At 42.8% G+C, this 15,601-nt stretch overlaps 1 protein-coding gene across 2 annotated transcripts in view; it reads right to left on the bottom strand.

Annotated features, from left to right (window-relative positions):
* HACL1 (2-hydroxyacyl-CoA lyase 1) overlaps positions 1-15,601 on the bottom strand; it is a 28,344-nt gene that overhangs the window by 11,829 nt on the left and 914 nt on the right. For both annotated transcript variants that reach the window (XM_083578056.1, XM_083578057.1), the window contains exons 2-9: positions 12,267-12,371; positions 7,901-7,941; positions 7,138-7,218; positions 6,055-6,127; positions 4,806-4,883; positions 3,500-3,594; positions 1,519-1,631; positions 37-172 (exon numbers count right to left, since the gene is read on the bottom strand). In XM_083578056.1, coding sequence (XP_083434182.1) covers positions 37-172; positions 1,519-1,631; positions 3,500-3,594; positions 4,806-4,883; positions 6,055-6,127; positions 7,138-7,218; positions 7,901-7,941; positions 12,267-12,371 — 722 coding nt within the window. The remainder of the gene's footprint in view (positions 1-36; positions 173-1,518; positions 1,632-3,499; positions 3,595-4,805; positions 4,884-6,054; positions 6,128-7,137; positions 7,219-7,900; positions 7,942-12,266; positions 12,372-15,601) is intronic.

The raw sequence follows: 15,601 nt of genomic DNA, 5'->3' as shown, positions 1-15,601 counted from the left end.
TTGGACAAGAGGGGAAGATCTGATTCATATATTTACCTAGATCTGGCTGCAGCGACACAGTATGGATGGTTGTCAGGAACCACTCCCTTCCCCATTGGTGTAGGCAAAAATGGAAGCCCACATTGGTCCACCAACTTTCTGATGCTGTTTTCAGCATGTGCATAAGCAGCACCTGAGAAAGACACCCACCACCACAAGAGATTCCTTGACACTGTTAACATAGCTGCACCTGTCAGGTGAAGAATCCCCCCCTCCCCCGCTCAACGTGGAAGAATCAGAAGTCACAGAAGTCCCGCATACTGACAAATCAATTAGTTTTAAAACTGGCAAAGGTAGCTGTATAGCATTCCGGGTCATACGTTCCTCACAGAAAATCTATTTTCATTTGGCCAGTGATCAGTTTTAGCTGTGGAGGATTAGGTTAGCCATATGTACTAGTTGCAATAGCTGCACATTACTATATATCTGAATCGGGATGCGGGTGGCGCTGTGGTCTAAACCAGAGCCTCTTGGGCTTGCTTATCGGAAGGTCGGTGGTTCGAATCCTCATGACGGGGTGAGCGCCTGTTGCTCTGTCCCAGCTCCTGCCAACCTAACAGTTTGAAAGCACACCAGTGCAAGTAGATAAATAGGTACAGCTGCGGAAGGTAAATGGCGTTTCCGTGCACTCTGGCTTCTGTCACAGTGTTCCGTTGTGCCAGAAGAGGTTTGGTCATGCTGGCCACAAACACCGGCTCCCTAGGCCTGAAAGCAAGATGAATGCTGCAACTGCCTTTGACTGGACTTAACCATCCAGGGGGTCCTTTACCTTTAAGGTAAAGGTAAAGGGGAACTCTGACCATTAGGTCCAGTCATGACCGATTCTGGGGTTGTGGCGCTCATCTTGCTTTATTGGCTGAGGGAGCTGGCGTACAGCTTCCGAGTCATGTGGCCAGCATGACTAAGCCGCTTTTGGCGAACCAGAGCAGCGCACAGAAACACCGTACACCTTCCCGCCGCAGCGGTACCTATTTATCTACTTGCACTTTGACGTGCTTTCGAACTGCTAGGTTGGCAGGAGCTGGGACCGAGCAACAGGAGCTCACCCCGTTGCGGGGATTCGAACCGCCAACCTTCTGATCAGCAAGTCCTAGGCTTTGTGGTTTAACCCACAGCGCCACCCGCGCCCCTCACCTTTACCTTTTACCCATATCTGAATACCAGCTGCTGGGGATTAAGAGCAGAGAGGGCTACTGTGCTTGTGCCCTGCTTGAGGGCTTCCCATAGGCATCTGACTGGTTAAGGAGGGAACAGAATGTTGGACTAGATAGATCTTTGGTGTGATTCAATAGGACTCTTCTTATGTCTCTTGCATAAACAAAGGGATGTTGAATAGAGGCCGCTGTATTTTTCTCAAGGGGGTTCATCTCCAATGTTCAGGAAGAATTTACTTTGTGATATAGTCTAAACATGGCAACAGAAGGAAACTTCACCCCTCGCTGTACTTTACGACCGGCCGTAAGCTTGAAAGAGGATTACCTTTGCCAATAATTAGGAGTGGCTTTCTGGAATGTGCAATGAATGAAGCCGCCCTGGAAACAGCAGCCACTTCAGCCATGCTGATGGGAGGTGCTGAGCAGCACTCGATGTATCTGGAAGGCAGAATGAAAAGGCCATTGTTTTCAAAAAAGAATTGGAAGTCATAGAACTGTCGAGTTGGAAGGGACCACAAGAATTGCTAGTCCAACCCCCTGTAATGAAGGAGTCTTTTGCCAAACTCACAACCCTGAAACTAAGAGTCACTATAGTCACTTTTTAAACAGAAAAAAACAGAACTTAAAGACGAGTTTTGCTTTGTGTTTTACTTCAGATGTTGTTCTACTGAGCAACATTGTTCTACCAATGTACACAAATGGCTTCCAAAAGAAACTCAAGTATTTCATTATATGTTTGTTACAGACGCTTACCCCGTAATAAGTTTCTAGTAGTCCACAGCCAGCAATTTTGCAGCATAGTCTATGCTTAATACAGATTGCACATTCTACCTCGCAACATGGGGGAAGCCACATGCAGAATGGCACCAGCAGGCACCAGCTACATTCCTTCCTAAGCCGATTTCTTTCAAACAGCTGGAACACAACGTTTCCAACAAAGTAAGCGTTTTGTTGTTGTTTCAACTTCCCACTATTTCCTTTGCTTACTTCTGTCAAATACAGGCGAGGGTTATTTTCCCCTCACAATGATTCCTCAAGAAACAAGACTGTAAAAAGAGCTGCAAATGGTGGCTCTCTGTGTGAGCTCTGGAGTTTCTGCACCAAACCTCTGCCTTCCTATTGCAGTCTCCAATGTCCCCCCCCCCCGCACCATAAAGGCCTTCACTGAAGTCAGGGAATGTTCCAGAAGAACCTTCAATGAAGCACTCGGAACTGCAGTCGGAAGGTGGCTGGGTGCAAAGAGGGATGGGAAATTTGTGGCCCTCCAACTCTCCTCAGCTGCAGCCAGAACGGCCAATGGTCATTCCCCATTTTGGGGAAGCCATGCCCAGGTGCCCTGAGCCTGATATCATACCTGCTGTCAGATGTGGGGTGGTTAAGGGCAGGGAACAAGCAAGACCTTAAGGTGGGCAAGGAGCAAGGCATACTCCTCACTGGCATGGTCCTTTAAACCTCCAAAATCCAAAAAGTTTAGAGAAGCTGGTCCATGCTGCTTCTTTAAACCTCTGGAATGGGAAGTTTACGGAACAGTGTGGGGTGGGAGATTGAGCAAGGCATGACGCTACTTCCAAACAGTCTGGCACTGCGCTTTGAAGGCCCGGAGACCGGGGCTTCAAAGCTTAGCATCACCTGACGTCACTGTGATGCTGGATGACTGACAGGTGTGGGTAGGAAGATAACAATCAGGCCCACATGCCAGAAAAGCTTCCTCACCCTAGATTTATCATACAGGACTCAAAATAACAGTTAATATGTAGTGTCTCATGTCAGCATTGTCTCACCATTTAACAGAATGCCATTTAAGCGTTGGTTCACTGGCATATATGCTTGAGTCTCTTCCAGATCTGAAGACTCTTCCTAATAATGGTGAGCTCAGTTCTTCCATGTCTTATTCTAGATCAGCCTTCCCAACCTGGTGCCTGCCTCCATGTTTTGGATGGTCTCAGGTAGCACAGGTGGGACTTGTAGACAAAAACAGCTGGAAGGCACCAGACTAAGGGTGACCAATATGGGAGCTTCCCTAAAAGGCGTGTGCTAAGTAGCAATTTCAGGAAAGTAAACTGGAATCCGCTGGATTGAACACATCCCAGTTGATCAGGAAGCTACTGCCAGATCACATCCATATCTCTTCAGTGTCTTTTACTATGAGGAATTCCTTGTGTTTGTTCAATATGTAGTGTTTATGCTTTCCCTTAGCAATACACTCCTGCAGGGGTCTCAAACACAGGAAAAATGACAATCTAGCACACACACACCCTTTTATCAAAAAAGGAAACAAGCACTCATCTTAACAATAAAAGACTCACTTGACAGAGCTCTTCTTCACCTGCATATTTACAAAGTCTCCTGGTATGTCAATGTAACAGGCACCTGGGCGACCGTAGATGCTATTTCTGACAGCCTGGATTGATGAGAGAGAGAAAAGAACATAAAAGTACTACAATAATTAAACTTTTTAAACAAATCAAAACAAAAACACAGCACCAGATTTCATAAAATGAATTCCAAATTTGTAGGCAATGGCTAAACTTATTATCCAGCTTGGAGAACAAGAAAGCAGCTGGATTCAGCTTGCAGCCATCTGTAGCCACTGTTATATCTGGAGTAACCAAGTCAAAACCTCCTGCTGACTGCCTATTTTAAGTAACATGACCCCCATGTAAATGCCCTGGAGCTGTTCTTCAGTTTCTCTGGATTCTTTTTGTTCCAGCGCATGCCATAGGCTGAGCCAACACTCCTTGAAACTCCTATTGATTAAAGGCTCAAACGGTGGCTCAAACAATCGTGGCAGTTGTAGCAGGGAACTTTACAAAACTGTTTCCTGGAAAGTTTAGAGAATAAATGCGTCAGCCACAAAAATAAACCTGCAAGGCTACTCTGCGGCATTCCATGAGAGAGTAACTGGAAGGATTATAGAGTGTCGTTAAGCACTCCGTGCGTGTTTTGTATAGGATATATATCTTGGGAGAATAATGCTGTGTTTGCAAAAATGAACAAGAGGTTTTTCTAAGAGCAGATGGAGTATTATTTCCACTTTTAGGCTGCAGTCCTATATAACACATGCTTGCCTTTGAGCAAGTGCCATTAAACTCAGTGAGGTTTACGTCTGAGCAGACATGCAGAGGGCTGCACTGCCCACTATATATACAAAATAGCACATGTAAAGTATTAACTTCTTCAAAAGCATTGGATGTTTTCTACATTTATAGGGTGATCCTACAACTTACTGTTCAAGATGTACCAGTGAGAGGTGTGCCAATTCTATCAAGATGTCACCTACGATCTACTATAATGCACTGCCCCTGTAATACAGGTGTACCTCTGGTTACGTACTTAATTCGTCCGGAGGTCCGTTCTTAACCTGAAACTGTTCTTAACCTGAAGCACCACTTTAGCTAATGGGGCCTCCCGCTGCTGCCGCGCCGCCAGAGCACGATTTCTGTTCTCATCCTGAGGTAAAGTTCTTAACCCGAGGTACTATTTCTGGGTTAGTGGAGTCTGTAACCTGAAGCGTATGTAACCCGAGGTACCACTGTATTCTACTGCTGGTTGCCTGGCCTACAGAGCTGAATGCTGAGGAGCAAGCATCAATGCTTTTCAACTGCTTCATACCTTCTCAATTACAGCAGGAATATCTTCAGGGCTGCTGGGTCTGGCGGAAAATTTGCTGTACAGCCGACAAGCTTCAACCTAGATTCAAGCAAACACATATGCTAAAGCCAACTTTTACCTGTTTCTCATTTTCTGACAGCATGAGTTTTATTGAAAGGAAGTAGCTCAGCTGGACCCAACCAAAGGTTTGCTCAGCATCCTGTTTCCCAGTGTCCAAAGGGAAAGCCCACAAGTGGGGAATGACGGCAGTGGCCCTCACTGGCTATTGCTCTGCAGGAGCTGGAATTCAGTGCCATGCAGCCTCTAAAATTAGGCACCACAGCTGATGCCAGACAACACTATGTTAACATGCAATATTCAGTAAAAGAAAGATTCTACAAAAAAACACAACAGCCTTTAAATCCAACCAATTGGCGCTTTCTGCAAGAGAGGGCATGTGACAGATACCATCCTATCAGGACGTCCATTCTGCAAAATGTCAGAATCGGGCCTTCGGTGCTGCAGCATCTAACCTTTGGAACTCCCTTCCACTATATATGAGATAGATGCCTCTTCTATTGTCCTTTTGGCACCTGTTGAAGACTTTCCTCTTTCAACAAGCCTTCTAAGTGGAGATCTTTATCCCAGCTGGCGTCTGTATTGGATCTGAAGTGATTTTATATATGTGTTGAGATGGAAGTTGTTTTAAATTGGTTTTGTATATGCAATAGTTTTATACATGTTGATGCTGTATTGTAAATTGTTTTGGGATGCCTCAAGGAAAATGATTTGTAAGTTAAACAGCAACAATGAATAACAAAATATTTTATAAAATAAATAAACTCAATCATTAATTTCATATATATTTATTTTATTTTCTAACATTTATATACCACTTGATTGTAAAACAACTCAAGGCGGTTTCAAAAAGAATGAACCAATAAAATTGTTAGTAAAATCCAGTGAAACATTCAGAAAATTAAAACCACGATTAAATTAAAAACATACCAGCATTCAAGATTTCTGGGTAGGCATGTCTAAACAAAAATGGTTTCAGCAGGTGCCAAAAACAGTACAGTGAAGTTGCCTACCTGATATCATTATGCAGGGCGTTTCAAAGTGTGGTGCCGCCACACTTAAAAGATCAATTTCTTACATATGTGGAATGGGTATTATGTGGCATTTGTAGCTGTGCCAGTTCCACAGATCGAATACCCTAAACCATTTCATGCAACACGTTTACGGAGGGAAAAGTGACCAAGCTGTGTACCTGCGGAAATTCTTGGAAAGCTCCCATCGTTTCTTGATTTCTGTCTGAGGAACCTCCAATAACGATCAAAGGCCTGGGAAGGGGGGGGGGAGAAACATTTCTTGGAACCAGGGGTCATGAATTATCAAGATTCCGACACACAGTTTCACCTTGATCCTGCAAAATGGCAGCATGGCATAAACCCAGCATTTGGTACCCAGCAGTCCATGGTGATTGGGCCCAGGAATCTTCTAAGAAATTGTAAGCATCCTCAGCTTTGACAGACTCACCAGCTGTTGGGGGAGTCAGAGGAGAGGGGAGACCGAAGGCTGAATCTAGTCCTGCCTTCCAATAAAGGGAGTTGGCACTTCCAAGATGATGACTCCAATTAATGCTGCTGTGTGGGAGGATCTTTTGAATTAGGACCATCATCATTTTGGGCCCAATCTCACTTACTTACTTATGATTTGGCCTTGCAAGCTTTCATCACTTCAAAACAAGATTCATACAGGACTCAACTTAACATATCACCAGTTTGCCTAATATTACAGATGGCAGGTTTTTTTTTTTAGAGGGAAACACACACAGAGAAAGGTTGAATTGGTTCTGCAAAAAGATTAAGAGATTTTTGCCTCCTCTTTTATGACTGAATAAACAAGATACCTCTTACCCTACCAGATGATATGATAGTTACCAAGCGATAATGTTATCATGTGCTACAGACACTGCACTTAAAGGATAAGATGCTGTTATAAACAACATATTTAAACCAAGTTATGGTGTGATTATATTGGTCACATAGCCGACATGATTCAACTGATAGATTTCCTAAAGTATTGAGCTCTTTTCCTGTATGATAATGAATTTGGCCGCTGTAAAAAAGATCTGAAATCTATGGACGAGTCACCAAATGTATTTATATGCTGTCCTAGTGCAATGCCCTACCTGCTTAAAACAGCACACACAGAAAGAGTAAAGAAGCAGAAGAAAAATGACATTTTATCTGGCTTTCATGACACATGATTTGTATTGTAACTTCAGATTAATTAGAAATTGGACTAACAGTCGATCAAAAAACAAAAACAAAAAACACAGGTTCATTACCAGCAATTCATGTTTGCATTTGCCATTCCACCTAGAGCATGTATGAGGCCAGGACCAGAAACTACAAGGCACACGCCAGGCCTAGAGACAAAGGGGAAAAAACAAAGAAGGTATATAAAAATGTATGGAATGAACATACAGATTTAGTAGACGGGGGGAGCAAATTAGTCTAAATGCATCATGAGGAAACACTGTCATAGGACATCATGCTGAAGAATCAATTTGGAAGGACAGAGGCAGGCTACAAATTTTAATCAACAAATCATACAGGAAAGTCAGAGAGGCTCTGAGGAAGCGTGCGCATATGAGTAAGAGAGGAGGGGTGTGACTCCTTTCTGTGAAAGTATCTCCTTAGTATTGGCCACAACCCCAAAAATTCTCATGGAAGCTGATGTGCAAGTGCAAATTCTTTTTGTAGAATGGAAAACTTCCGGACCTTCAGCAACCATTTCCTTTTCATCCATTTTGTTTACGTTTGTTTAGGTTACATTTTCTAAAAGTGGGCTTTTATTTACTAATGGAGAGAAACGCTTGCTGCACATATACAGAGGTTTGCAGTAGAAAAAACATTGTCAAGTGGCAAGTAGATAGAGGCATACAGATAGCAAAACACTGGTGTACAAACAGTGAAAGCTTGTAACTCTGGAAGGCAACTACAAAGTCCTAAAAATCAATTCCTGATGATGATGATGATAGAACCAGGATTGTTTTTGCCTTTCAAACAATTGCTGATTCTGAAGACCAACACAAGGAAGCACCTTACCTGCCCGTCAGATACCCAACTGCAGAGGCAGCATAGGCAGCCTATTGAAAAATAAAACAAATATTTATCAGCAAGCTGGTGAAAGGGATTTTGGTAGTTATAACAAAAAGTCACCCTTAAACACCCCCAACTAGTAAGCTGAGAGGACTTCCTACGGATGTTCAATTGAAGTAAATGGACTATGCTCAGCACACAAAGATGTCCACACGTGAACTAGAATTGACACAGCTTCTGAACTCAGATTTTCATAGCTACAATAGAAAGCTTCTTTTAAGATTCATTTCAGCTGGGGAGGGCCAGGGGGAGGTGGAACCTACGGGCAGAAGGGAATGCCTTCGCACTCCCATGGGCACCGTGTAGCTGACCCATATCCTTTACAAAAACAGAGATTTGTCCAGTCAAGGGTATCACCCAACATTTTGCATAGCAGAAACATTTCCTCTGAAAGCAGATCTTCCAGGTGCTACTGCTTGTACTAGCATTGCATAAACAAGTGTTATGTAAGCACACAGATGGAAATCTCTGCACGTTTTTTCAACCAGTATTATGGGAAGTCACTTTGGACTACTTCTATGACTATTTTTTCCCATATGCCAGCAGGTGGCATCCAAGAGAAACAGTAGGGAAATTAAACAAGGCGGGGGGGGGGGGGGAACGGTAGAAATTGCTCCATCAGCACTGCGGAAACAAAACTGCACTGCTTGGATTCGAGTGGGCAGCTATTTCAGTCTAGAAACTATTACACGAGAATGTTATCTGTTTCGTTACCATCGACCTTATTCTACAAAAATATTAAAGTAGGAACAACAAATGAATTCAGTTTGGGGCTGCTTTTTTATAACTGAACACTCAACAATTCCTGTTTTGCTTTCCAGCTGTTCTGTGAGTAGTTGAAACTGCACGACTATAGTTGATGCATCTCAGATTGGGACACGGCTCAGAGGAATAAAATTTAGGTTAAAAGAAAATTGAGGTCATTTTTTGAGGTCTTGTCAGTGAAATGGGTGGCCTTTTCTCAGTGGTGGCGTCCCGACTGTGTAACACTATTCCCAGGAAGGCTTGCCTTGTGCTGTTTTTATAGTAACTTCACCCCCAAGTAAAGACACTATCATGCTCCCAGGCCCCTTGAAAACCTGACTTCTGAACCACTGTTTCCCTCTCTCTGCTGGAAGTTCTTTATACCACATTTCAAAACTGTAGTCTGTTATGTTATGCTGTAAGCCATCCAGTAAAAAGTGCTACCAGGCAGATTTATAGGAATAAAATAAGGATGTAAATAAAATAAAAAGGTGTGAAATGGTTGCAAACACACACACACACACTCTCACTCATCACTTTTTCTGTTTCAATGTTCACATAAGAAACATCAAGAATGCAGTTAAATCACTGGAATTGGTATGTTATTATGACAACAAAGATTTGCCAGAGCAGTTCCCCCATTTATACCATGGTTACATTCATGCAAGCATGTCAAACTTATTTACTACTGATAATGAAACTGCCACACTGAATTAATGGGAAACACTGCACCGAAGACAGACTGACATAATTTTCCAAAGCATGTTAAGGGTTGTTCCTGTCCACTATTTCTATGCCATCTGTTTCATCACAATAATAAAAAGAGCAGGCAGTTTCCTTCTACCCCAACAGAAAAATATTGGTTTTAAAGTATCGTTTGTCATTGGCCTGGTTTGCACCTCCTGTTAAACCATAGTTAGTGCTTACTATGGTTTGACACAAATCAACAAGAGTGACACTGAAGGCTGCTCTAAGTTCCCACTTCATTCCTCCTCAGCTGTACCAGGACTGTACCAGGAGCAACAAGCCACAAGTGCTGGCTTGTTATATTGTCTGGACCTGTCCTAGACTCACGGTTTTTGCCAAACAAACCCTGAGTGGAAGCCAAGGTTTATTCTTGGTTTACTCCTTTGTTGGGGGGATGAAGGGAACCACAAGTCTAGGTTCAAAAAGCATCACAAGCCAAGGCCTGTAGTTTGTCACTTCCAGAGCAGTGCAGCTGGGGAAGCTGCAAAGGGGAAATTTTTAGAGCATGCAACAGCATGCTGCTGATTCACATTAAGCCATAGTTAAACATGAAAAGCATGGTTTTTTATTGTTATTTATACATTTTTTATAACTTGTATACATACAACACATTGTCCATCACTTATCTCTTTCCATCTCTCCATGCTAACCTTGAACTTCTGCATATTCTGATAATCCACTTATTTTTGTCTCTAATCTTCCTTTATTTAGTATTATCTGCTGCTCATATGTTAACTCCTACTTGCAGGTTAAATTGAGTATAGTAGCCTCTAAGATATTCTCCAAAATGCTTCCACTCTTCTCTTAGCTGCATCTCATCTTTATTTCTTATTTTCGTGGTTATGGTTGCTAATTCTATCAGTATGTTCTGCCAGATTTCTTTCGTGGGTACCTCTTTTTCTTTCCACTTTTTCGCATAGACTATTCTAGCTGCTGCGGTCACGTATAAAAAGGAGGTTAAGTGCCTTCTTCGATTATAAGCATGGCTTTCTGTGAACTGCAAACACACCTTTCAGCGGCCTAGAATTTCACCTCAGCGGCCTAGAATTTCTATTACATCAGGCTCTGGCAGGTGCATAGCTGTCAACTTTTCCATTTTCTTGCAAGGAATCCTATTTGGAATAAGGGAATTTCCCTTAAAAAAAGGGAAAAGTTGACAGCTATGGGCAGGTGGGATGAGGAGCAAATTTAGCAGAATCGTGAGATCTGCAACTTCTCCTGCGCTAGATGTGTCATATTCCAAAACAAGAATCTATGCACTGGGCAAAACTAATAATATCACCAATTTATATGAGAGCCTATGGCATTGCAAAGTATGCAGTTTGGTTGATAATTTGGGGAAAGGGATCAATCCTCCCCACAACAGTTATCTAGAATAGATGTAAATATATTCTACATATAGAAAGCCCTCAATCCCTACCCCAAAATATATGCACATATGTGAGCAGGGATGAGCAGGAATGGTTAAATAACCAATAATAGGTAAGTCCAGAAAGCATAGGAATGAATAGTCAACATGGCGCTTAGCGTAGGAGTAGAATATTGAGGTAGCAATTTAGATTCAACATGGTGGGTGAGAATGCAGTTTTTACATAATACCTTTGACGAACGTAAGAGGGGAGAAAATGATTACTACTCAGAAACCAGAAGGCAATTTAGTATGACATGTGTTTCCCTTCTCCTTCTGAAAAAAAAAACATGGCAACGTACAAATGTTTAAAGATATACGGAGTGGGCGTTTCATTAGCAAGGCTCTTTGTACCTCACAAGCAGAGTGCCATGGCAACGACACATTGTCAAAGAAACTGACAAGCTAAAGCGACGCACAAAACTTTGCAGGTAGAATGAATGGCACTTTCCCATGCAATTAGGCAATCTTGTCAGCACTGCCTCTGGTTACGCAATTTTTAAACTTATGCTGCTGTAACTCAATGAAATTCACATGCAGTATCCTGCCATGTGCCACCACCGGGAAGAATTATGGAAAGCTTCAGCCAGAGCCCCCTCAAAAAACAAACTATACCTCTTGCTACTCTGCCCTCTGATAATAACCAAGTTGTCAGTTTGGGTTCTTCAAATGTTAAAACATGGGACCTTTATTAACATGGGACAGTTCTCAAAACCATTTACAGGTAAATTACCGTATTTTACCGTGTATAAGACGTCCCCATGTATAAGATGCCCCCTATTTTTGGGGACTCCAAATTAAGAAAACACCCCTCAGTATTACCTGTGTATAAGACGAGCCCCAATTTTAAACCTTATTTTTTGGTAAAAAAAACCTAGTCTTATACAATGAAAAATACAGTAATTTCTCTCTCTCTGTATACGTGTGTGTGTGTGTGTATAAATATTATATGCCACACATTTTTTTTGTAATCGAGAATATTTGTAGCACAAAGGCAATTCATTGCATTTTGGAAACAGAGGTGGTAAGCCATGAGATCAGTTCAGAGTGGTCAGTAAATCTGTGGTCACATCATACTTCTCAGAGTATACCCCACCAGAGTTGTTACATTCATACTCATGGGGGGGGGGGAACTATTAGGATCAAATGACAGTATTTTTCCCTTGGGGGAAAGCAACTAAGATGCAATATTTTGTTGGGGGGTAGGATGCAAGACAAGGAAAATGTTAAGAAGCCCTCTGTCCCACCCTATGCTGGGTTTCCTGTAACAGACTGCAGCTTCCACAACCACATATAAAAAACATTGGTGAAAGACTATATGTTACTGAGTACTGCGCACCATTCTCATTTTCAGATTATGCATAGGCTCAGATCGAGGCCTGGCTAGCAAACAAGGCTACTGAAAATACTTACAGCTTGTTCATTGCGCATTCCAATATATTTAATTCCACTTGCTTGAGCAGCAACTGCTACTTCGATCACTGGAACACCAACAATGCCAAACATATACTCAATGTTCTGAAATAAATATAATTTTAAAAAAATTAAGCTGTCTCCCCAAAATATTTATCTTCTAACTATTATCTAACTAGGGTTTTTTTGTGTGTTTAAGGTCAATATTTCTAGGAGAAAGTTAGAACTGCAACTAAATACTTGCAGCTTCAAACCAAGCTAGGCTTCTAGTAATGCCATGCGTAGACCACTGCAGCTGGTATATCTGTATTGATGATACTATATACCCAAGGTTCTATTAGTGCAAGAGTCAATAAATGCTTATAAAGAATATTTTTCACAAAAATACATTGAAACAGACATTTCCATGTATCTAAAAATAAGGAATTGTAACAAACATGTGATCATCGTTTGGAAGAATCAATTACCGTATTTTTCCGTCTATAAGACGCCCCCATGTAGTTTTTGGGGACTCTGATTTAAGAAAATGGGGGGGGGATACTATCCGTGTATAAGACGAGCCCAGATTTTGAACATTATTTTAGAGTAAAAAAAATAGTCTTATACACGGAAAAGTACGGTACTTTAATAAAATGTATATTTATGGACATTCTGGGTAGTTCACACATTTTTTTACTACAAACACAGTCCCAGATATGCAAGAATGGGGACAAATAAGGTTTGTGAATGAGGAACGTGTAAACAACAACTGTGTTCCCATGTGGTTGCCCGGATAAAGAGACATCATGATCACTAGAATTGTTACAGCTACCCTAGGATATGATGGCTGATTAACACATTGTGTGTGTGTGTCTACACTAGGCATAGCCAGTGTGGTGCTCTCCAGCTGTTTTGGACTTCCATCAGCCACAGTCAGCATGAGCAGTGGTCAAGAATGATGGGAGTTGGTGCAACATCTGGAATGCACCATGTTAGCTACTCCTGGTGTATGAATGCATGACCAAGGAGAGCTGAGAAGAAGAAGAAGAAGAAGAAGAAGAAGAAGAAGAAGAAGAAGAAGAAGAAGAAGAAGAAGGAGGAGGAGGAGAAGGAGGAGGAGGAGGAGGAGGAGGAGGAGGAGGAGTTTGAATTTGATATCCCGCTTTATCACTACCCGAAGGAATCTCAAAGCGGCTAACATTCTCCTTTCCCTTCCTCCCCCACAACAAACACTCTGTGAGGTGAGTGGGGCTGAGAGACTTCAGAGAAGTGTGACTGGCCCAAGGTCACCCAGCAGCTGCATGTCGAGGAGCGGGGAAGCGAACCCAGTTCCCCAGATTACGAGTCTACCACTCTTAACCACTACACCACTTGAGCAGCTAAAACAGGGGTCGGCAAGCTACGGCCCCCGGGCCAAATCAGGCCCACCTGGGTCCTAAATCAGGGCCGTGCCAGGAAGCCAGAACCCGCCGCAAAGCCGAGACTCCCAGCGACGGGGACGGGAGGAAGAGGCCAAGCGGCAGTGGCTCTGCCACTTAAACGCCACACCTGGTTTACCTCAGTGGCGTTTGATGGGCAGAGATGTCCCAGCGCCACGATGAGGTAAACCAGGCATGGTGTTCGATTGGTAGAGCCACCGCCGCTCGGCCTCTTTCTCCTGTCACTGTCGCTGCCTAGGTCTCCTGTGGGCCAGAGAGCAGAGTGGACGAGCTCGCTCTGCCTACCCACGAGCAAAAGCAGCAGCGGCGGTGGTGGCAGCAGCCCCTGGGAAGGTAAGCACAGTGGTTGGGGCTGGGGGGGGGAACTACTTGTCCCCCTCGCCTCTTCTTCCAGCCCCCCTCCCCCCGTGCCACTTCTCTGGCCCGCCACAAGGTCTGAGGGACAGTGGACTGGCCCGCTGCTTAAAAAAAAAATGCCAACCCCTGAGCTAATACATGCAGCCACCCAGTTTCCTACGGAAACAGCACAAAAAGCTTTCCAGATGTTGTATGAAGTAGATTATTCTCATCTTCAGTAAAACAGTACGTGGGGTTGCCAGAAATTTAGGCAACATAGCTGATGATCAGCATATGGATGTTCTTTATACAAAAGAAATGCTCATCTGAGTGATCACACAGTGAATCTTGGTTTGGAATCCTTGCGTGGACAAAAAAGTAGGTTTAGCCATTATGGTTTATGAGGAAATTGTGAAAGGACCCAAGGCTTCTCAAAGCTTGCTCGTGTAGCTCCAAGCCACAATTTGGTATTCTTCCTGAATGCAGCTATTATGTATGATATGCCAATATATGCTAAACTTGTACATAATATTAGTTTTTACTGCCAGTATGTACCTTTCTGGCTTGTACAATGTCATCCAGGTGATCTGGGCCACCAAAAGGAAGACAAGGCCATATGAAGGAAGCCAAGTCAGCTAAAGCACAGTTCGCTGAAAGCAGTTACACATGCATGCCCAGGTTGCTGACAATGTGATACTTTCAAAGGACAATAAACTCTGAGCTAAGGGAACTTATTCTGCTGAAGCGATTGCGTATAATGATTAACTTATTAAGCAACGGCCTTTCTACCAACAGGCATAAGAGGGAAGCCTTGTTAACAAAAATGTCTTCTTTTTTGAAGCATTATCTGGAACATCATTTATAATTTGATTTTACTCAAGCTTTAGTTAATGGTTGATTACTGGGTCCTTGATGATGTGGGAATATCATTGCATGAATTGTTATAGCTAGGAAGTGGAAGGGACAAGCGGGATATAAAATAGAAGAATGGTATAAAGAGGTGCGGGATATAGCTATTAACGATAAATTAATGTGCCATTAAGGTAAGATGAGGAATATGCAGGAGAAATTATTCTAAGGCTGGCCTCCTCAACCTCAGCCCTCTGGATGTTTTTGGCCTACAACTCCCATGATCCCTAGCTAGCAGGACCACTGGTCAGGGATTATAGGAATTGAAGTCTCAAAATATCTGGAGGGCAGAGGTTGAGGAAGCCTGTTCTAAGGACATACGGAGGGTGTTTGTAGAATTTGTACTGTTAAAACGGAAATGGGTCGATCCATCACAGGAGGTGCTGAAATTTTGGGAGGTTGGATAGTTACAATAAAATAGTCTCAGTGGTGGGATGCACATTTTTATTCTTATTATTTATGATTATTACTTTGTCCAAAGAAAAAATTAAAAAAGAAGCTGCTTCATACCAGGTCAAAAGGTTTTGTCTTGCCTAATATTGTCTACAATGCTTTATCCAGGAGTTTCCAGGCAGGGATCTGTGCCCCATCTCCGCCTACAAGAACCTTTTCAACTGGAGGCGAAAGGGCAGGCAGACATGGGGCGTCCCGTGCTCTTTGCCACTCTGCTAT

The sequence above is a fragment of the Podarcis filfolensis genome (genome assembly GCF_964270895.1).
Source record: "Podarcis filfolensis genome assembly, chromosome: 12".
In the NCBI taxonomy this organism is placed as follows: Eukaryota; Metazoa; Chordata; class Lepidosauria; order Squamata; family Lacertidae; genus Podarcis; species Podarcis filfolensis.
This window is presented reverse-complemented; position numbering and strand designations above follow the sequence as displayed.